The 21,907-nt window shown below is 37.8% G+C and overlaps 1 protein-coding gene across 1 annotated transcript in view; it reads left to right on the forward strand.

Annotated features, from left to right (window-relative positions):
- Window positions 1–21,907, forward strand: part of GTF2F2 (general transcription factor IIF subunit 2) — a 148,436-nt gene that overhangs the window by 14,722 nt on the left and 111,807 nt on the right. Inside the window, exons 3-4 of the mRNA XM_035003342.1 lie at window positions 9,246–9,264; window positions 10,851–10,995. Of these exons, the coding sequence (XP_034859233.1) occupies window positions 9,246–9,264; window positions 10,851–10,995 (164 nt within the window). The remainder of the gene's footprint in view (window positions 1–9,245; window positions 9,265–10,850; window positions 10,996–21,907) is intronic.

The following is a 21,907-nucleotide window of genomic DNA, read 5'->3' on the forward strand; positions in this document are numbered from 1 at the left end:
AATGGTAAGAAAACTCCAGTAGGTTTCCATTCCAGCTCTGTCACTTATGATCAGTGAGACTTTGTACAGGTCACTTCATCTTTTGAGTTTAGATTCCTTATCCCTAAAGTTGCCTGTTTTGCAGTCCTTTTATTTTTTTTTTTTTAGTCCCATATACTCTTTTTTTTTTTATGTTATGTTAATCACCATACATTACATCATTAGTTTTTGATGTAGTGTTCCATGATTCATTATTTGCGTATAACACCCAGTGCTCCATGTAGAACGTGCCTGCTTTAATACCCATCACCAGGCTAACCCATCCTCTTACCCCCCTCCCCTCTAGAACCCTCAGTTTGTTTTTCAGAGTCCATCATCTCTCATAGTTCATCTCCCCCTCCGATTTCCCCCCCTTCATTCTTCCCCACCTTGCAGGCATTTTTTATAAATCCAGTGAGATAATACAGAAATGGTTGTCATTTATTTGTATATTTAACTATAAAATGAGCCTGTTTCTGGAAAGTTGTAGATAAATCACATTTTTTTGTGAGTTGTACTTTTAATGAAAGAAAAATGGAATGTACACTTTGCATACTTTTAATTGAAATCTGTGATCTTTTTTCTTTTTCAACACGGAATTCTTTGTAATGCAGATAATTACCTATTTTTTCTGTTTTGGACTTATAATTGGTTTTACTGAAAGTGGGAGCCACTATCAAGATAAAATCTCAGCAATCTATGTCACTGAAGAAAGGCAGACTATAGGAAAAATGCATTTAAGTGATGAACCATGTGGTTTTATGTAACAACTGGACTAGAGCTCCAGACCTGGGTTCTAGTCCTAAGTGTCTCTTGAAAGTTGTTTGGCCTTAGCTCTCTAAGCCTTAGCTTGTTTGTAAAATGTGGATAAAAATGCCTCACAACCCATAGAGTATTTATGAGACAAAGGAAATAGCTTAGGATTTATTAAAATGCTTTGTAGGGGCACCTGGGTGGCTCAGTCGTTAAGCATTTGCCTTCGGCTCAGGTCATGATCCCAGGGTCCTGGGATCGAGCCCCACCATCAGGCTCCCTGCTCGGCAGGAAGCCTGCTTCTCCCTCTCCCACTACCCTGCTTATGTTCCCTCTCTTGCTGTCTCTCTCTCTGTCAAATAAATAAATCTTTTAAAAAAAATGCTTTGTAAACTCAAATGTCCTTTTTCTGCCATGCATATTGCATTCCTCAAAACCTCTGTGTGAAGAAAATACCTGGTTGAGGACTGTAAAATCTTTTTTTTTTTGGTGTGGAGAAAAAAGGACTAGTATGGGAAACAGGGTAAACGCCGAGGTTCAGCGAAACCTCTGCGAGCCCTTTGATCCCTGAAGTAGAATAAAGACAGCATACTAAATAAGCAGTGGTGGGGGTGCCACAGTTTTTCTTTATCATCCTTTGCTGGGTAGAAAATTTCAAGCTTTTTTTTTTCCTTATTTAAAGCAGGTGGTTTACACAGTTGCATCTAATATTGGGTGGCCATTCCCCCAAGTTTGTCTGAACAGTCCCAGTTTACGTGTTTCCCCGTGCAGTTATTATTAGTATCCCTTCTTTCTAGAGTGTCCTGATCATGACAATAAGCTGTTTGCATTTAATGTTGTCAGGTGTGCATGTATTTTTTATGTTAGATAAAAGATCTAGCAGATTTTCTACCTAACATGATACATAATCGTCTTGTCTTACAGATCCAAATCCTTTTAATGATAACCAATTCATCATAATTAGCACCCTAAGATTGCTATGGAAATGCTTAAAAACAGCTTGTTCCATAGTAGGTCTCCTGGCTATTTGTTTGTGCTATTCATTTAGTTTTCATTCCCTTTTTTTTTTTAAGCTTAATTATTTTACTAATCGCTACACGCAACATGGGGCTGGAACTCACAGCCCCGAGATCGAGTTGCATGCTCTTCTGACTGAGCCAGCCAGGCACCCCAGTTTTCATTCCTTTTACTGAATTACTAAATTCACTATTAAGCAAGTGTAGGATGATGAGGAATGGCTTCTCAGTGCATGTGATGAGGTTATCAGGATTTTAGTTGATTTCAAGCTAAATATGAATCATCAGGGTTATGTGGCTATAAACAAAAGACTCCATTAATAGATGTTTGTTGTTTAGAATGAAGTGGGATGATAATCCCACTCTTTTTTTTTTGCCAGTTAGTGTATGGTGAAAACATTATGTTCAGTTCTTAGTGCTGTACCTAAAGACATGGACAAATAAGTTCCTTTAGTAGAGTGAGACTAGGATAATGAGAAAACTAAAAAGCTCAGTGTCCTATGAGGAATATTTGAAGGTACTATGGCTGTTGAGAGAAGATTTAAGGAACACCAGGTGAAACCATCTTCAAATATTTTTAAGGCTAGGAAATACATAATTAACTATTGATTCTTAGAGGCAGATTAACCAGTTTATATATTACCTGTGTGGTAAAAAATGTATATTTGGGTAAAATATGAAAACAGCTAAGGTTTTTAAAAGCTAGTGTGGCATACTGGTTATGAGTATGGACTCAGGAGTTACTCAGCTCTGGACTTGTCCAGACCTTGTCACTTACTAGCTATGTGATTTTAGGTGTTAATTCCCCTCTCTGTTTCCTCATCTATTAAAAGGAGGTGGTATTAATACCTCGTGGGTTCAATGCATATAAAATGTTCTGTAGTGTTCACCTACAGTCATGCCACATACTACACAGTGTAGACCATTGGCCCAGCATTGTGTTTGATGTGGTTTGGAGATGGGCCTCCCTTCCCTGGCACATCTCCCAAAGATAAGCAGCAGCAGCTTGCTGTGCAGGTGGCCCAAAGCTAGGAAGATCTATGTGGTGTGGTGGTTCATTCTGGCAGAGACAGGGCTGTGGAGTAGAGGAATTGGGAGAGGCAGAGGGAGGGGAGAAAACATGCAGCTGGGAGTGCAGCTCTCCCCAAATTTGGTTCTGTTTCCACCTGAAAAAAGGAGACTCTAGCCTTTTTTTTTTTTTTTAAAGATTTTATTTATTTATTTGACAGAGAGAGACACAGTGAGAGGGGGAACACAAGCAGGGGCAGTGGGAGAGGGAGAAGCAGGCTTCCCGCTGAGCAGGGAGCCCGATGCGGGGCTCAATCCCAGGACCCTGGGATCATGACCTGAGCCGAAGGCAGACGCTTAACGACTGAGCCACCCAGGCGCCTGACTCTAGCCTTTTTTAACAGCTGGTTTTGGGCCATTTTTCTTAGGCAGCTTATGTGATGTTTCTAAACCATTGTACTTGAGTTATTTTTATCCCTTTGGATATCTAATGTGTACTGCATTTTAGTTAGCTTATAGTTTTGCTTTAGGTTGTTTCAGTTTTCTGGGTTCCCCCCCCACACTCCCCTAGGTTGTGTAAGTTTTAAAACCAGCCTTCTGGGGCACCTGGGTGGCTCAGTCGGTTATCTCAGGGGTTCTGGGTTTGAGCCCCGCGTCGGGCTCCCTGCTCAGCAGGGAGTCTGCTGCTGCTTCTCCCTCTGTCCCTCCCCCCTGCTCATGCCCTCTCTCTCTCCTTTCTCTCAAATAAATAAAGAAAATCTTAAAAAAAAACCCAAAACGAAAAAAAACCTTCCTGCATCACCATCCTGCCTCAGAAAACTTCAGTTTTTGAAATGCTTTATATATGCTATATTTTACTGACAATCATGCAGTCGGTACTAGTAAGGCTTTTCTCAGAGACTTAATATCTAGCTTTATTTCTAAACACATGTAACATTCAAGATCATAATAAATATGCAAACAAAAAATGAGATATAATTTTTCTGTTATAAAATTGACTAAATTTAGAACAATCTTATACTGATGAGTTTAAGTCAGCGCAAACTTTGTGAAGACCAGCCTGGCAACATACATATGCGTACATACATATATATACATAACACAGTCACATGTACTCACACACACATTACTGCTCAGAACAAAACAGAATAATAATCCCACTGTTTTCTCTGCCAGTTAGCTCACAATGTAGTTTGTTCAGTTCTTGGTGCTGCCCTTATAGAAAGACGCAGACAAACTCATCCAGCAGAGTGGGACTGGGATAATGAGAAGGCTAGAAATATTAATAATAACATTCATGTTCTTGACCCAGCACTTTCATGGAACTTACCTCATGGAAGTAATAAGTTAGTGATCGAAGATTGAGGATATTCATTTCAGCATTGTTATAGAGAAAAATCAGTAATATTCTCAGAACCTTAGTAAGGGAATAATGAAGTAACCTGGGCACATTTTGAAATTATTTAATACTTTTATTTTAAAACAATCTCAAGCTACAGAAGAGTTAGAAGAACAGTATAAAGGGCTTTTTTTTTTTCTTTTTTACTACAAAAAGGATATTCTCCTACATAATCACAGCACATCCCTCCAAATCAGTGGACTAACATCAAATAGTACTACCTAATCCTCAGACTATATTCAAGGTTTGCCAGTTGTGTCCATACTGTTTTATAGCAAAAGGATCCAGTGCACAATCTTGAATTGTATTCTGTTGTCAGGTCTCTTAGTTTCCTTAAATCTAGAACATTTGGAAGTCTTTCCTTGACTTATATACTGTGTAAGTATCAACACTCTCCATTATTTTATGGAAATTTGAGTTTGATGTTTCTTCATGATTAGATTGGAGTTATGCATCTTTGGCAAGAATATCAATGAAGGTGAAGCTGGGTTCTTACTGTATTCTAGTAAGCTTTGCATGTTTTCATTTTGTCCCATTACTGGTGGTAACTTTGATCACTTGATTAAGGAGAGTCTTCTATGTTTTTTCACTGTAAATTTACTCTTCTTTGTAATTAATAAGTATTCTGTCAGGCGGTACTTTGAGACTGTGTAAATATTCCATTCCTCATCAAGTTTTCCACTTTATTATTTTTTTCGTATGAATTCATGGATTCCAGTTTTAGTTAATGGGTCACAATTTGTTACTATCATCATTTATTCTCATGTTCAAATTGTCCAAAATATAGACATTGGAAGCTTCTCCTAAGCTGGTTCCCATGCCCTTTTTTTCTTTATTGTGGTAAAAACACATATAAAATTTACCATCTTAACCCTTTTCTCAGTGTACAGTTCAATAGTGTAAGTCCTGTGGCCTTCTGACCTGTCTTTGTCATTCTTTGAGCACTTAACTTTTTTTGTCATAGAAGAAAGGTTTAGACTCATCTTGTATATTTCTGTCTGAGCCTGAAGTCACGCATTTTTCTATGGATCCGACTTCTTTCTAGAGGAGAATGATATTTAGAAACTAAAATCTGGATACCACAGTGCTCATTGTTGCTCCCAGACCCTTTCCGGGAGCAGAGTTAGGGAGTATATGTACACATACACATTTACATCTATATTAATTTATATATTTATATATTTTGCAAATAATAAATTTATACCGATATCCAATTCTAGTCCAACACCATTGAATGTTTCCAATTTTCTCCCTTTTCATGTTTGGACTGGTTCCTATTATATTTAAAATATATTCACTTATTTGTTTGGGCCTCTGTTCTTATTTGGTTAGACCCCCCTCTTCCCCACCAGTGTATGAACGCCTTCCGCACCTGGCTTGGGCTATAGCATCCCCCATTAGGCAGCTGCCTTTGCAGTCTCCTCCACAGGGATGCTGTCCTCAACACATTCAGATTGTCATGCCCTCCGGACCTCATATGCATGCCTACTTACCCGTCTAGGACTCCCAACAGCATGCTTCAGGTTTTCTTCCCATGTGGATGTCCTGACCCTGCTACGTTCTAACACAGTTCTTGTTGAGCCATTCCTTTGTGGGGATGCCCTCCTTACCCTCCTGGGCTCAGACACCTTGCCCCAGGTACTTGCTTTCCATCCCATTTGGGCTGTGCTTACCTTACTCGACCCGGTCTGCAGATACCTACCTTGCTTGGCTTCACCTAATGATTTTTGAGCTGAATTGTTCAAGAAGCGGATGAATGAATAGGAATTAAAAACAAAACACAAACAAATCCAGGTATGCCTGGCTGGCTCAGTTGGAAGAACATGTGACTCTTGATCTCAGGGGTTGTGAGTTCAAGCACCACATTGGGTGTAAAAGTACTTAAATAAAACTTAAAAAAAAAAAAAAAATGAGGGCACTTGAAGTAATAAGCACCGGGTGTTCTATGCAACTGATGAATCAGTGAATTCTACCTCTGAAACTAATAATACAGTATATGTTAATTAAATTGAATTTAAATAAAAAATTTTAAAAAAATCCTGGAGCACAGTTAAAAGACTTGATATTGATTTTCTTACCTTGGAAAAAGAGGTGTTTTATTGGTGATCAGTGATAGTGAAAAGTCTCCTGCCATTGGTGTCAAGTCTATGAAGTATTTAAAAATAACAAAAAGGAAAGACAAATGATTAATTTTTTAAAAAGGCAAGAGGAATGGGGCTGGAGTCTAAAGAAATAGCTGTGGAGTATTGAGAAATGGACCCAGGGTAATGAAGGAGGAACTAATGGCACAGCCTTCTGAGGCTTTCAGTGAAAAGGATGAGCTACATGTTTGCTTCATTCATTTCTGAGGATATTACTGTGTTCTACAATAGTTGATGTTTATAATTTTAACCACAGGTCATCATGAAGAGGATATATTTTATTGGTAATATTGAACAACAAAAAGTCATGTATACTTCATACATTTATACACCAAGACAAAAGAGTATGTAATCCTTTTAAGATAAGTCTTAAGTCTTCAAGGACTAGTTTTTATTCTGGAAAATGAACTCATCCAGAGTTTGTCAATGTCTTATCATTCCAGCTAAGATGATGTTATAAATAAATATATGAAAATAAAGTTGTCATCCCCTCCTGTGTTCCCTAATTGCATCTGGGTGATTTTCAAGTCCCCCAGACTGGAAATGTCAGCATGATCTTTAAACAGTCCTTTCCCCCTTGCTGCCTCCTTGCAGTCATTTCCGCTTCTGTCCATTCTGACAGCTGATACCCTGCCACACAGTCCTCCTCCTTCCATTCTACCATTACCAGGTTCAAGCCTTCATTACTTTTTTTTTTTTTTTAAAGATTTTATTTATTTAGGGCACCTGGGTGGCTCAGTTGGTTAGGCGACTGCCTTCGGCTCAGGTCATGATCCTGGAGTCCCTGGATCGAGTCCCGCATCGGGCTCCCTGCTCAGCGGGGAGTCTGCTTCTCCCTCTGACCCTCCCCCCTCTCATACTCTCTATCTCATTCTCTCTCTCAAATAAATAAATAAAATCTTTTTTTTTTTAAAGATTTTATTTATTTATCTGAGACAGAGAGAATGAGAGACAGACAGCATGAGAGGGAGGAGGGTCAGAGGGAGAAGCAGACTCCCCGCCGAGCAGGGAGCCCGATGCGGGACTCGATCCAGGGACTCCAGGATCATGACCTGAGCCGAAGGCAGTCGCCTAACCAACTGAGCCACCCAGGCGCCCAAGCCTTCATTACTTTTTATGTGGGTTTTTACATTAGCCTCATTCCAATTCAGTACACATTCTGCAAGTGCCTTCTCTGCATCTTCGCCTTTGTTTTGACTGCAGCACCTATGAAAGGTAGCTAAACTAAATGCCTCTAGAAACCAGGTCCAGGAGTGATAGGGAAGGGACTACAGTGAGAATTCATTGGACTGTGCATGTCAAAGGGATTGTTGTCATGCTGAATTCGGGGGTAGGGGAGGGCATTGCTGCCAAATCTTCCAGTCTTTTGAGAGAAGCTGGAAATGCATATTTTTATAGGAAATCTTAGAATTTCTTCACTTCTGTTCTAGGTACTTCCCCAACAAAGAGAGAATCAACATTGCATTTTAATAAGTGAAGGACTGAGAAGTCCTGCCAGGAATAATTCTGTTTAAGATTCTGGACTCCTTAGTCTGGCCTAAGAGGCTCTTTACCACTTGACTCCTGCCTGCCATTCACTGATGTTAGAAAGAATGTGCTAGGGATGCCTGGGTGGCTCAGTTGGTTAAGCGTCTGCCTTCAACTCAGGTCATGGTGCCAGAGTCCTGGGATCGAGCCCGGCATCGGCCTCCCTGCTCAGCAAGGAGGCTGCTTCTCCCTCTGCCTGCCGCTCCCCCTGCTTGTGTGCTCTCTTAACCTGTAATGCCTCCACGTTGTTGACCTCATCCCTCATTCAGTTAATCTTTGCTAGCTTTCTCATCTGCATTTTCATGACAGTATGTTGTACCTCTGTCATAAAGTTATTATCCAGTTTATGTTGTTTATGGATTGGATCTTTTTTTTGTTAAACTAGGTCCTTCTTGAGGATAAAGACCTGTGTTCATACTGTACCGTGCACTTGGCACAATGCCTAATGGTTGTAGAGTAGACACTTAATGATAGAATGAGTGGTTGAGCCACTGAATGAAGGCAGGTTGGAACTCAGCCTGGTGTTATGGAGAAACATTAGTATTCTAACTGGTCTTCATATCCATTTTATATATATTTTCTGGTGCAAGTTTCGTACACTTTTTTTTTTTTTTTCCAAATGATACTTGTGGCTCTCCATTGCTTGAGAATTAATAAGTCCATGCTCTGTACTATGATATTCAAGATACTCCATGGTCTAGCTTTAGTTCTCCTTCCTAGTTTATCTCCCACTATTCCTTAGTTTGTATTCTCCCAGCCAAATGTGACTACATTTTCATGATCAGACTCTTTGTGGCTTTGCTCAGCTGATACTTCTGATATTATATTCCCGTCTCAGCCTATTGAAATCCCAGTACCCTTCAAGACTTACCTCGGGTTTTCTCTCAACTCTTAAAATGGAAAAAATGGGGTCCTATCTGATCCTGGCACATTGGGCTCTCTTAATTTAAAATTAGTTAAAATGTATCTCTTATCGTTATGGATGTAATTTTTATATCTTCTGGTGGAGGACAGAGATCTTACACTCAGTACTTTGCTTATAGTAGATACGTAATATATTTTTTTAAATTAGGCTATTACATAGGGTGTAGAAATAAAGATAAGAATTGTAATGAGATCATTACTTGGTTAAAATATTAGGCAGGTTGTAATAGTGTTAAGTGATACAAACTCATAATATCTACACATGGGATTAAAGTGACTTTTGTTTTTACTACATGATTTATGAGTAGGTTAGTTGAGGAGAGCCAAGGGTAAATATTAGTTGATCTATGTAAATGTCTTATTTTATGTAAATACGATGTAGTGTTACTCCTTTTAGTTCTTAGTGTACATCTGAAGAAAACATGAAATCTAAATAAAAATTTTTCCTTTCTTTTGTAGGAATCAAGGAAGGACTGAGGTGAGATTATTTCTGTGGAAATTTTATTTAAAACATGAGATTATTTTACTATGTATTAGTAATAGTAAAGAGAAGGTGGTGTTTGCATTCTGGAAAACTCCACATCAAACTAGTGGCTGAGGGTGAGGAGCACATAACAGCATTGTGTGAATGAATGGACTTCTTTTTAGTTGTTCATTCTTAGCATTTTTCTGCTTTGACCTAAACTATCCCCTCTCGGTACTGTTGCTTATCTCTTTAATACTTTAACATTATTTCAGCGTGGCAAAGGCATTTGGTCTGGATTTTTCAGGGCTTTAGGTTTTGACCCATTAAGTCCAGGACATAATTGTGGTACCTATCACATAGTAGAGAAATATTTAACAAATGCTTCATAATCTTTCCTATGTGGTTGGGATATTAGTATTTTATGTTTATAAATCTTTTGATGTAAAATGTGATGTTCCTTTGGGGAGATCTAGTATATAGTAAAAATCATTTTGAAAGAACAACTGCTAGTATGTGTTTTTATTCTAAACCTCAGTGTTGCATTATCTTTATAAATATTTAGTTGTGGGGTGCCTGGGTGGCTCAGTCGGTTAAGCGTCTGCCTTCTGCTCAGGTCATGATCCCAGGGTCCTGGGATCGAGCCCTGCATTGGGCTCCCTGCCCAGCGGGAAGCCTGCTTCTCCCTCTCCCACTCCCCCTGCTTGTGTTCCCTCTCTCACTATGTCTCTCTCTGTCAAGTAAATAAAATCTTTAAAAAAATATAAATAAATATTTAGTTGTATTTGTTAAAATATTCAAAAATGAAACAGCACCATGTACTCCTACAGTAGTCATTAAAACCTAAAAAAAGAAATATATTTTCTGCTTATGGGAGTGTTTAAGCATTCTTAGTTAATAGCTCATTTTTTCACCCTTTAAGTACAATTGCTTTTTTAATACTCTTAAAATACTCACTTATTCAGCAAATACTGTTTTCCTTCGTTGTGCCAGGCATTTTGCTGTATATTTATTTGTATTTGTTATATATTTAAATATATATTTAAGTATATGTATTCATAAGGATATAAATGTAACAAGACATGATCCCTTGAAATCACAGACCTTAGGGAAAAAAAATTATTTCTGTTTTGGAAATAGAATTTCTTCAGCCATAAACCAGAGAAAACATTCAAAAGCTGTCTCCTGTCTTTATAATGGTAGATTAGTCCCACCCATTATTCTGACAAATGGGAATATATTCTCTCTCTAAGATTTATTTATTTTATTTGGGGTGGGGAGGAGCAGAGAGAGTCTTAAGCAGACTCTACGCTGAGCACGGAGCCTGACGTGGGGCTTGATCTCACAACCCTGAGATCACGACCTGAGCCCAAACCAAGAGTTAGATGCTTAACTGACTCCACCCAGGTGCCCCAGATTCTCTTTTTATGACTAAGTATTAAGGATTTTTAAAAATAAAGTTTTAGGTAAATGTTTAATAAAATGTCTAAAAACGAAGATTCACATTTTTAAAGAAGTATTTGATTTAATCAGAATTTCTGTGAAAGATACTTTGAGTACATAAGTCTGTTGTAATAAGCTCTTGTTAATGTGTCTGTTAGGTGTCATTTACTTTGAATGAGGATCTTGCAAATATTCACGATATTGGTGGAAAACCAGCTTCAGTCAGCACTCCTAGAGAACATCCGTTTGTCTTACAAAGTGTTGGAGGACAGACATTAACAGTCTTTACTGAGAGTTCATCAGGTAAGTGGGAATAGAATTATTTAATATGATTCCCATACCTGTTGTATAGATGTTCTGTCTCAACATATATTTTGAGGTCATTACCAAGGCTGCTCTACCTGTTGTTCTGTCTACCTCTGTTCATATCATGCTACTTATTTCTCTAAGTACTTTCCTGTGATTAATGAAATTTTGGCTATTACTCGAAGGGTTTAGTTTCCATTTGGGGCATGAAGAAATAGAACAAAGCAGATGGAAGAGTGTGGTGCATCAAGCTGTCTCCTAGGATGTTGAAGAAACAGTATTGTGAGTTTTGCCAAGATAAGGTCATACTTGCCTGTTTTGGTGAATTGATATTCAGCAATTATAAGTTGTGCTTAAAAAAAGAATCCTGCTTAATATTAGGGAATATGTTAGCCTGAATTTTTGCTTTTGTGGGTTTTGATACTAAGAGGGCATTTTTAGTGCAGAGAGATGAACTATTTGTAATGTATTTTGGTTTTGACTTCCAAGAAGCTCTGTGTTAAGTATAGTTTGTAAATTTTGTGTGTTTGCTCTCAGATATTTTACCAGTTCAATAGATCAGAAGCAGATGTTTCAGTTTGTGCATTAAATACAGAGGAAGCTTTTTTGCAGCGTACATCTATGTTTATTTTCATTGTTATTTGATTTTTATCTTACCTAAATTTAGAATATTACTATTAACACAGCAGAGCAACTCATTTTAATGGAGCTAATTTCTCATATCTAATTTTAAAAGTTCAGGGGTGCCTGGGTGGCTCAGTCGGTTAAGCAGCTGCCTTTGGTTTGGGTCATGATCCCAGGGTCCTGGGATGGAGCCCCGCATTGGGCTCCTTGCTCAGCGGGGAGCCTGCTTCTCCCCTGCCTGCCATTCCCCCTGCTTGTGCTTGCTCTCTGTCTGTCTCTTGTTCTCTCTGTGTCAAATAAATAAATAACCATAAAAAAATTTTTTTTAAGTTTATTGGTTGTCTAACGAAAATGATTTGTGATTATGTATCTTCATTAAACATTACAAAGAAAGCTGTAAGAAATTATAGTATGTTAAGAATGTTACTGTTTTTAAAAAAATATGTTCAGATAAATCTTTTGTGGTGTCTTAGATTACCAGGAGCTGTAAAAACTGATCTAAAAAATAAATCGGTCTCCCCCACCCCCCGACATAGAATGTAACAAAATGGTAACTATAGGGGCGCCTGGGTGGCTCAGTTGTTTGAGCATCAAACTCCTGGCTGGTTTTGGCTCAGGTCATGATCTCAGAGTTGTGAGATGGAGCCCCACGTTGGTGGCGGTGGGGCTTCTCTCCCTCTGCCCCTTCCCCTGCTCTCTCTCTCTTTTTCTCTATAAAATAAATAAATCTTTTTAAAAAACCAAAATTGTAAATTATAACTTTCTATCATGTGGTTTAAGGTAACAGTTTTGTTTTATTGCATTATCCTGATGCTACAGTAATTTGTAGTGTAGTATTATGGGAGGTAGAAAAAGTTAAACACATTCATTTTCTCTTGGAGAGGATTCAACTATTCAACAAATATTTATTGTATGCCACGTTATGCAGGGCATAGCATAGGTATATCCAAGGACTCAAATTTGTCTTGTGATTGGTAATATTCAGTAAGACCTATTGAACCTGTGAGGTTTTCTCTACTTTTGTGGTTGTCCGTGGAGAAGAGGCATATGGCACCAAGACAGTAAACAGGAGGCAGAGCCTTGAACAAAGTTTGAACTATCTTTGCAGAGAAAGGTACCTTATTTGAGCTTTTTTACATTTTACTAAGTTGCTGATTTTTCCAACGCGTGGTTTATTATACAAAGGACAGTGATTTAGAAAGGTAAGATTTTTTTTACCCTCAAAATTCATCTTCCATTTTTAATCTTATAAATCCTTTCGTATTGTGCTCTTTTTGAACATTTTGTGTTCACATTTCTGGTTATAGTATACTCCAAAGTGAATATGGTATTATAAGGATTACCTTGGCAGGGATATGGAAGAGGATCAAGATTGCCATCCTTTTTCTGGAGTTTGGACAATATGTTCTTGCTTTGTAGAACTCTGGTAGTACAAATGCAGATCTAAGTTGCTGTTAGATGCTGCACACTATAAGGAATTGTTTGCTTCTTAATCTCTGTCATTTCTGTTTCATGTCATTTTTCTTTGGCTCTCCTTGTACCTTTCTGTGCTTTAATTTTCCTTATTTGTGAAATGTAATAATAATTATTTACATTTATGTATAAATAGTAATTTTTAAAACAGAATAGCACTCTACATAATAAATGCTCAATAACTATTATTATTACTGTTATTAATTTCAGATCTCATTTTTAAGATATAGAGATATATGGATATATGTACACATATGTATATGTGTGTGTGTGCATATATATATATATATATATATATATATTTTTTTTTTTTTTTTTAAGTAAGCTGTAGGCCCAATGTGGGGCTTGAACTCATGACCCCAAGATCAAGTGTTGCATGCTCTACTGACTAAGCCAGCCAGGTGCCCCTATATTAGATCTTATTTTTAAACACTTTAGGTTTCAAGTTTATTAAGGCCTGTGCGTGCATTTTAGCTCATCTGTGTGTATATCATTTGATGAACTTCAGCCAGTAGAGATTTTTATGTTCGGTGTTTTTTGATTGCCTCGATGACCGAGGAGAAAGCTCTGTAGAGTTGTAATTAACAGTTTATTTCCTTTTCGGAGGAGTACTATGTCATTTGCCATTTCTAATCTTCAAGATCTCAGTACCACAGCTGAGTTCTTTGAATCTCTAGGAAGTCATGAGTAGACAGCAGAGGCTCGGTGACTGCATGACATATTTAAAATGCTAGATATAGGGTTGCCTGGGTGGCTCAGTCTGTTGAGCATCCCACTCTTGATCTCAGCTCAGGGCTTGATCTCACAGTTGTGTGTTTGAGCCTTGTATTGGGCCTGCACTGGGCGTGGAGCCTACTTAAAAAAAATGAAAAGATATATATGTATGCATATTCTTCTGTGAGACAGGCCTGTAGCTTTCATTGGAGACTCAGAGGGGTCTGTGACCCAAAAAAGCTTCAGAGTCCACACTCTAGTATTAACTTGGTTGATCAGGAACTGGCCAAAGTATGAATAACTGAGCCATTTTACAGTGAGTAAAGCCATTTATTTTACAATGAAATATACATAAAGCAGGCATTATCTTAAATATTTTTATGTTTTCCCTCAAGCATAGAGCTGTACCAGCTTATAAAAAATTGCTTTTTTAGGCTCTTCATTTTTTTTTAATAGTCCATAGGTCTATAAAATGTAGAATTTGGTAAGAAGAGTTAAAACCTCATTTGTTCAGTGTGTTGAGTTTAATTTTAATAACTTTATTCCTTCTATTAATATACATTTCGCTGGTTTTTGAGAGGTCCCCTTGAGCCAGTTTTTCTAATGATTCAATTCTACATATTAGAGTATCTTTGTGGAGATGGAATTAGAGGGACTGATGATATCTTTTACATTGTCTCCTTAAAACTGCATTTCATGAGTGTTTTATGAACACAGTTTGTTTCTAGTTGAGTATTCCTATCTGAGGGAACATGTTTTATTTTATTTTATTTTTATTTTATTCATTTATTTTTTTAAAGATTTTATTTATTTATTTGAGAGAGAGAATGAGATAGAGCATGAGAGGGGGGAGGGTCAGAGGGAGAAGCAGACTCCCCGCCGAGCAGGGAGCCCGATGCGGGACTCGATCCCGGGACTCCAGGATCACGACCTGAGCCGAAGGCAGTTGCTCAACCAACTGAGCCACCCAGGCGCCCGAACATGTTTTATTTTTAAGGACTATTTGGGGTTAGCCCTTTTTCTACTCCACATTTCTCTATGAAATTCTAAATCTATTTCCCTATTAAATATTTTTATTAGCTAGTATCCTTATCTCTCTACCCTTGTCTAGGGAGAAATTCCTCATGTATTTGGTCTTTATTTTTTTCCCCTTGGGTCTTTGGTTTAGTATTTTAATCTACCATTGGTAATTAAATAACTTCGATTTTTTTAATAATTTACACCCCTACCTTTGTTCAAACTTAGGTTTTCTTTATAATTGCAAATTCTAGACTAAAAGTTGTTGTTCATTCATCTGTTTAACAGATATTTTCAATGCTAGGTCCTGTGTTAGAATAAGACTAGTGCCTGGGTGCACTAGTGCCTTGGAGTGCCTGGGTGGCTTAGTTGGTTGAGCGTCGGCCTCCGGCTCGGGTCATGGTCCCGGGTCCTGGGATCAAGCCTATCAGGCTCCGTGCTCAGTGGGAAGTCTGCTTCTTGCTCTGCCCCTTCCCCTGCTTGTGCTGTCTCTCATTCTCTCTCTCTCAAATAAATAAATAAAAATCTTTAATAAAAAAATAAGACTAGACTTCTGTTCAGCTGGGCAACTGCTTTGTGGAAAAAATACTCACTACAGGAAGTGTTCTAATGGAGCTATGTATAAAGAAGAAAAAAAGAGTACTTTAATTGCAAGAACTGGGAAAGACTTTAAAAGTGGAGATAATATTTGAGCTGGACCTTGAGGTAAGCGTGCCTTGAATAGGAGGAAAGAAAGTAAAGATAAAATACATGTTTCTTGCCTTCAGATATCCTGTTCTTCACTTTGCTTTCTCCTGCCTGTCATACTTGGTCATAATCTATCTAAAATCCATTAAATAGTCCTGGTTACGTCAAAGCAAAATAGCTCAGTTGTGTACTTGATAGCCTAGTTTAGAGATGAAAAAGTTTGAATTGGTGCAGTGGGAGTGGAAAAGAGAATCCGGTTCTAGAGATAGTAGACAGTTTTTGGTGATGAATTAATCGGGAGAATTGGGTGAGTGGGAAGTCCAGAATGGTTTCCAGGCTTTTTTGGCTTGAGCATCTTGGTAAGTGGTGAGACCATTACTGAGTTAGACAATATTGGAGGAGATGGGCAGGATTAGAGCCGATAGAACCACAGTGGCGTTTTTGCTCTAAGTTTTCATTATCTTTGACCCCTCTGCAGCATTTTCAGCAAACTGATATTTGTAGCTACTGTTTGCAGGACCTCTTTTATTTAGACTTGGGATACTTTAGTGAGCAAAATCCCAGCCACTTCATTGTGCTTACATTTTAGTAAGAGGAAACAGCAACAAATAATAAATGTAATGAGTAAATCGTATCACAGTCTAGAAGGTGGTGAATTATCTGGGAGAAAAGCAGAAAATGGGATGAGGAGTACTGGGTTGAAGGTGGGGCTATCAAGTTCAATATTTTATTTTATTTTTAAGTAAGCTCTGTACTCAACCAACGTGGGCTTCAACTCTCAACCCCTGAGATCAAGAGTTGCATGCTCTACCGACTGAGCCAGCCGGGCACCCTGGGTCTTGTAAGTTTAAACAGTGTGGTCAGCATGGGCCCATTGAGAAGATGGTATTTGAACAGCCTTGAACTCCTTCAGATGACTTAGCCATATGGAGTTAGTTAGCCAGCTAGGAGTTTTCAAGGCAGAGGGAACACATTTGCCCTAAGGTGGGAGCGAGCCTGGCACATTCCAGGAATAGCAAGGAGGTCAGTGTGGGGTGGAATAGATGGGCCAACAGGAAGAGGAATAAGTAGTAGTAGGCTAGAGAGGAAGGGAGTTGGCAGTGGCAGATAATGAAGGGATTTGTAAACCCGGAAGGATTTGGGATTTTATTCTGAGCGAAAGGGGGAGCCACTGGAGGTTTTGAGCAGAATAGAGATTTGATCTGATTTACTTTTTTTTTTTTTTTTAAGATTTTATTTATTTGACAGAGATAGCGAGAGCAGGAGCACAAGCGGGGAGTGGGAGAGGGAGAAGCAGGCTTCTTTGTTTCTCACTTTATTTCTTGCTCGTTATATTTTTATTTTGGCACGGTTGATTCCTTTACTTTCTTTTTGCTAATCAGAGTAGTTCAGCAGTGTGTCCTGTAACAGTTGGTTAACCACTGTACACATTATAATAAGCCCTATTCCCTGGATACTCTAGCAGCTGAGATAATTGGAAGTATGTGAGAATTTATTTGGTGGTGGCCTGCCTTATTTACTTTCAAGCCTGAATTTGGTAACATATACCAACACCTATTTGTCTTAGATGTGTTAGTTTGAATTTGAAGAAAACTTGTATCTGTGGGAATGCTCTTTGAAGATGCTGAATTACCAGTCATGTTGGAAATACTGTATAATTTATAATGTGTCTTGTGTGGATTATCCTGCAAGAATGGTAAATGAAGGATAAATATAGGTAGTATTTTTATTTCAAGTTGAATTTTTGTTAGTGGGAAACATTAACTTGATACATTTCCCCCATTTGTTGAGAATGGGATATTAGTTGTATAATTTGCAGAGGTTTGAATTAAGTTTTACTTAGATGTGTATGTGGTTCTTAGTGTTCAAACTACACCTGTTTCTTCTTCTTCTTCTTCTTTTTTTTTTTTTAAAGATTTTATTTATTTATTTGTTAGAGAGAGAGAGAGCACAAGCAAGGGGAGCAGCAGGCAGAGGGAGCCCGATGTGGGACTCTATCCCAGGACCCTAGGATCATGACCTGAGCCGAAGGCAGACGCTTAACTGACTGAACCACCCAGGCGTCCCAAGCTGTTTCTTCTTTTGTTGAATTTTTTTTTTTTTCCTATCATTGCCTTTAGACATGAGTTATGTTCTGTTGCTTAAATCTGCACCATATGCTTATTACTAGTTACCATGCAATGGGACTCAGATTTTATTTAGCCTTATGTATCATAATTGTAATTGTAATTATTTTGTATTGTAATTATTGTAATTATTATTATTGTAATTGTTTACAATTTATTGTAAACAAAATTGTTTACAATTTACAAGTTATTTGAATTATTTTGTATCCCTTTAGTGCAGTGGTTCTTGAACTTTTGGTTTCAGGAAGTAACATTTTTATGAAAAAAACCTGTTTTCAAGAAAGAACTACGGGGAAATGTGGCATTTTGCAAATCACATTAATGTCTGGCTTAAAAAGACAAGCTGGATTCCCCTGTCCACTTCTGCATATACTAGTATATTAATTTTGGTTGAAGTAACTGAAGAAAATCTGACTTCTTACAAATATGAAGTTACAAAAGGGAGGAGTAATTAATGAAATTTTCGGATAATTTTGCGTATTCTTTTGATATCACACCAAAATTCTATAAGGGGTAGTTTCTTAAAGGTTTGTTGCAGTATAGAATTTGAAACCAGATCAGTAAACTTTTTATACTTTGTTACACTGAAATCCATAGGTTTTGGGGTGCCTGGGTGGCTCAGTCTGTTAGGCATCTGCCTTCTGCTCAGGTCTTGATCCCAGGGTCCTGGGATTGAGCCCTGAATCGGGCTCCCTGATCAGTGGGGAGTCTGCTTCTCCCTCTCCCTCTACCTGTGGTTCCCCCTGCTTGTGCTCTCTTTCTCTCTGTCAAATAAAATCTTAAAAAAAGGGGGGGGGCGCCTGGGTGGCTCGGATGGTTAAGCGTCTGCCTTCGGCTCAGGTCATGATCTCCAGGTCCTGGAATCGAGTCCCATATCAGGCTCCCAGCTCAGCAGGGAGCCTGCCTCTCCCTCTCCCTCTGCTGCTCCGCCTGCTTGTGCTCTCTCTCTCTCTCTCTCAAATGAATAAATAAAATCTTTAAAAAAAAAAAAATCCATAGGTTTTATCTAGTACTTTGGCTCTTTTCCCTGTGCATGGTTTTGTAACATCATATGTCCATCATTTAGAGAATGTTGGTTCACTGAGTTATGCACTTCTTCCACATGTTGATACATAATACCAAATTTTGCATTCATTAACATCACTGATTGAATAAGAACATCTTCAGGTTCAGATAGCTGTCAAGCTTATGGTGGGTATACATTTTTCAAAACTGCTGATTTTCATTTTGAAAGTTAAATTTTATTAATGGCATCAAATACTCTTGGTTGTTTTTCTGAAAGGTTGAGCTTAGGGGTGCCTGGGTGGCTCAGTCAGTTAAGCGTCTGCCTTCGGCTCAGGTCATGATCCCAGGGTCCTGGGATCGAGTCCCACATCGGGCTCCCTGCTCTGTGGGAAGCCTGCTTCTCCCTCTCCCACTCCCCCTGCTTGTGTTCCCTCTCTCGCTGTGTCTCTATCAAATAAATAAATAAAATCTTTGAAAGAAAAAGAAAGGTTGGGCTTATTCCATTCATTTTTGAGAAAGTATCTTCCAGATACCTGAGTCTGATAATCATAGTTTGTGTGGCTGCCCCCAGGCTTTCCACTCTTCCTCATTATGTGCAAAAATCCCTGTAGAAGGAGTAAGGAAGCCAGATTTTTTGCTTACTCTTAAGTAACGGCCATGCCACTGAATATTTGGAATCATACCAGTTTCTGGCAATCTTATACTTCTCAGGAAGAGCAGATTGAAGCAAAAATGCATGACTTTAGTGTTTTGTGTATTTCCTGAACTGCCACCAGGTTTTGTGGCTGGTTCAGCTTTGAAATTTCTGCCAACTGCCTGAGCCAGGTCTACTCTCTGAAGTTTAATAGCAGAAAATGTTCCTTTATTCAGTGCCTAGAAAGACAGTAAAAGGCATGTTTATATTCTTTTCATATTCAGGTATGCATGCATAATTACATGTTTGGTATACACTGTAGATTTAATAATTTGGGGATGAAGGTGAGGAGAAAAAGAAAAAATCTGAATTGAAGGATAACATTTAGATTTGGAATCACAAATTAAATTCATTAAGGCTCATTTACTTTTTTTTAATGACATATTTCAAACCTATAATAAACTAGAGAATAGTATAACTAGTGTGTAACAGCTGTATTTCATAACTGTTGATATTTGCCATATTTTTTTTTAAGGATATAAAATGTTTTAGGTATAGTTGACATCCCATTTTCTTTTTCCTGGTCCCATCCCATCTCCCTATCCAGAGGTAACCATTGTCCTGGAGTTTAGTGCATATTATTGTGACTCATTGTGAGACTCTGCAGTCGCTTACAACAAAAATCTTAACAGTTTTACTGAAGAAAACAAAATTCTATTTTTTGATACATAATATATTTTATTTATTTTTTTAAGATTTTATTTTAATTTGAGAGAGAGAGCATGAGCAGGGGGAGCGGAAGAGGGAGAAGCAGACTCCCCGCCTAGCAGGAAGCCCGATGTAGGACTCGATCCCGGGACCCCGGGATCATGACCCGAGCTGAAGGCAGACACTTTACCGACTGAGCCACCCAAGTACCCCACAATAATGTATTTTAGAAATTATCACTTAAAAAGAAAGGAGAAAATAGAAAATAAGGATAATTTTTAAAATTGAGATATAATTGACATGTAACATTGTATAAGTGAAAGTGTACATTATATTGAAGTGATACATTTATACTGCAGTATGACCACCATTGTAGCATTAGCTAACACCTCTATCATGTCACATAATTAACATGTCCTCTATTACTGAGAACATTTGAAATCTAATCTCTCAGCAAGTGTAATGTTTACAGTAGAGTTTTGTTGTCTGTGGTCTCTGTACTGTATTAGATCTCCAGGACTTATGTATGTATTAGAAGAAAACAAAATTCTTTAGAGATAGTTTAAGTAGTGTCATCCAAATTTGTAGCAATTAGGAAAGTTCAGTGCATATATTGAATAGAGCTTTTTTTGGTGTAGCATATATCTTGACAAGCTTCTTTGTTGTTGTTTCTTTTGTTTCTTTACTCTGTGAATTCTTTTTATTCCCTGGAATTTAGTATAAATTATGTGATCAAAAGTAATTATGAATGAGAAACTTAAAAATTCAATCCCATGTGAGAAATACTGATTGATCAGTGAAAAGTATAAGGATAAAAGAAGACATTTAAATTTTGTGTTAGCCTTGCCACCCATGCATTTTTTATTTTGGTAATGTAGTCTCTTCTATATCTGTATTGTGGTAATCACACTGTCAGTGTTTTGAATATGAGTTAGATAATATTTATAGTATTATTCTTCAGAAGAATTGATCTATAATTTATGCAAGGAGTATTACACATTTGGCTTTTTGTCAGTTTTAGTCATTGCTATGAATTTGTTAAAGTAACCTAAATTTCCAGTTCCGTTATTCATAAATTCCACTTAAATTTTATTGCCTAAAATCTACTGGATTTGGGTTGTGATTTCTACTAAATAACTAACTTTATTTTGGACCTCTGTCTTCTCTGTATCCTTGTTCGTGATTTTTATGGAGGATATCAGAAAGCATCGAGTTTTTATCTTTATTGTATGTTTTACTTGCCTATTCCTAAAATTCTGTGATGCTCATTTTTTATCATCAAACCTAATTTTCGGTTTTGTAAAGCCGTTGAGAAGAACTTAGGAGGTTTTTATTATACCTGGAGGGACTGATAGGCTGTACGAACAGGTTTCTCTTTTTTTCCTTTTGATTTTCTATAGCTTCCAGGCTTTAAAGTTGGTTCTTTGTTTTGATTCATGTATACTTAAGATCTTAGGAAGACCTTGGCTTCTTAACAAAACAAATACAACATGGTAAAATCAATTTTACAGTGTATAGTACTTGAGGTATTAAAACTAAGTCTTGAGGGCGCCTGGGTGGCTCAGTTGGTTAAGCGACTGCCTTCGGCTCAGGTCATGATCTTGGAGTCCCTGGATCGAGTCCCGCATCGGGCTCCCTGCTCGGCAGGGAGCCTGCTTCTGCCTCTGACCCTCCCCCCTCTCATGTGCTCTCTCTTTCTCATTCTCTCTGTCTCAAATAAATAAATAAAATCTTTAAAAAAAAAAAAACAAAAAAAAAACTAAGTCTTGAAACGATGTTAATTTAAAACTATCTTAATTGTTTTAAACTATCTTAATTTTTTGAAAGTCATTTTCTTTGTCTGTTTCAAATAACTTTATTGCCATTTTTTATTTAAACCACATCCAAGGTTGTTGCACAGAGACATGGTTTTGTCTCTAGT

The sequence above is a fragment of the Mirounga leonina genome, unplaced genomic scaffold (genome assembly GCF_011800145.1).
Source record: "Mirounga leonina isolate KUSES-001 unplaced genomic scaffold, KU_Mleo_1.0 Mir_127, whole genome shotgun sequence".
NCBI lineage: Eukaryota > Metazoa > Chordata > Mammalia > Carnivora > Phocidae > Mirounga > Mirounga leonina.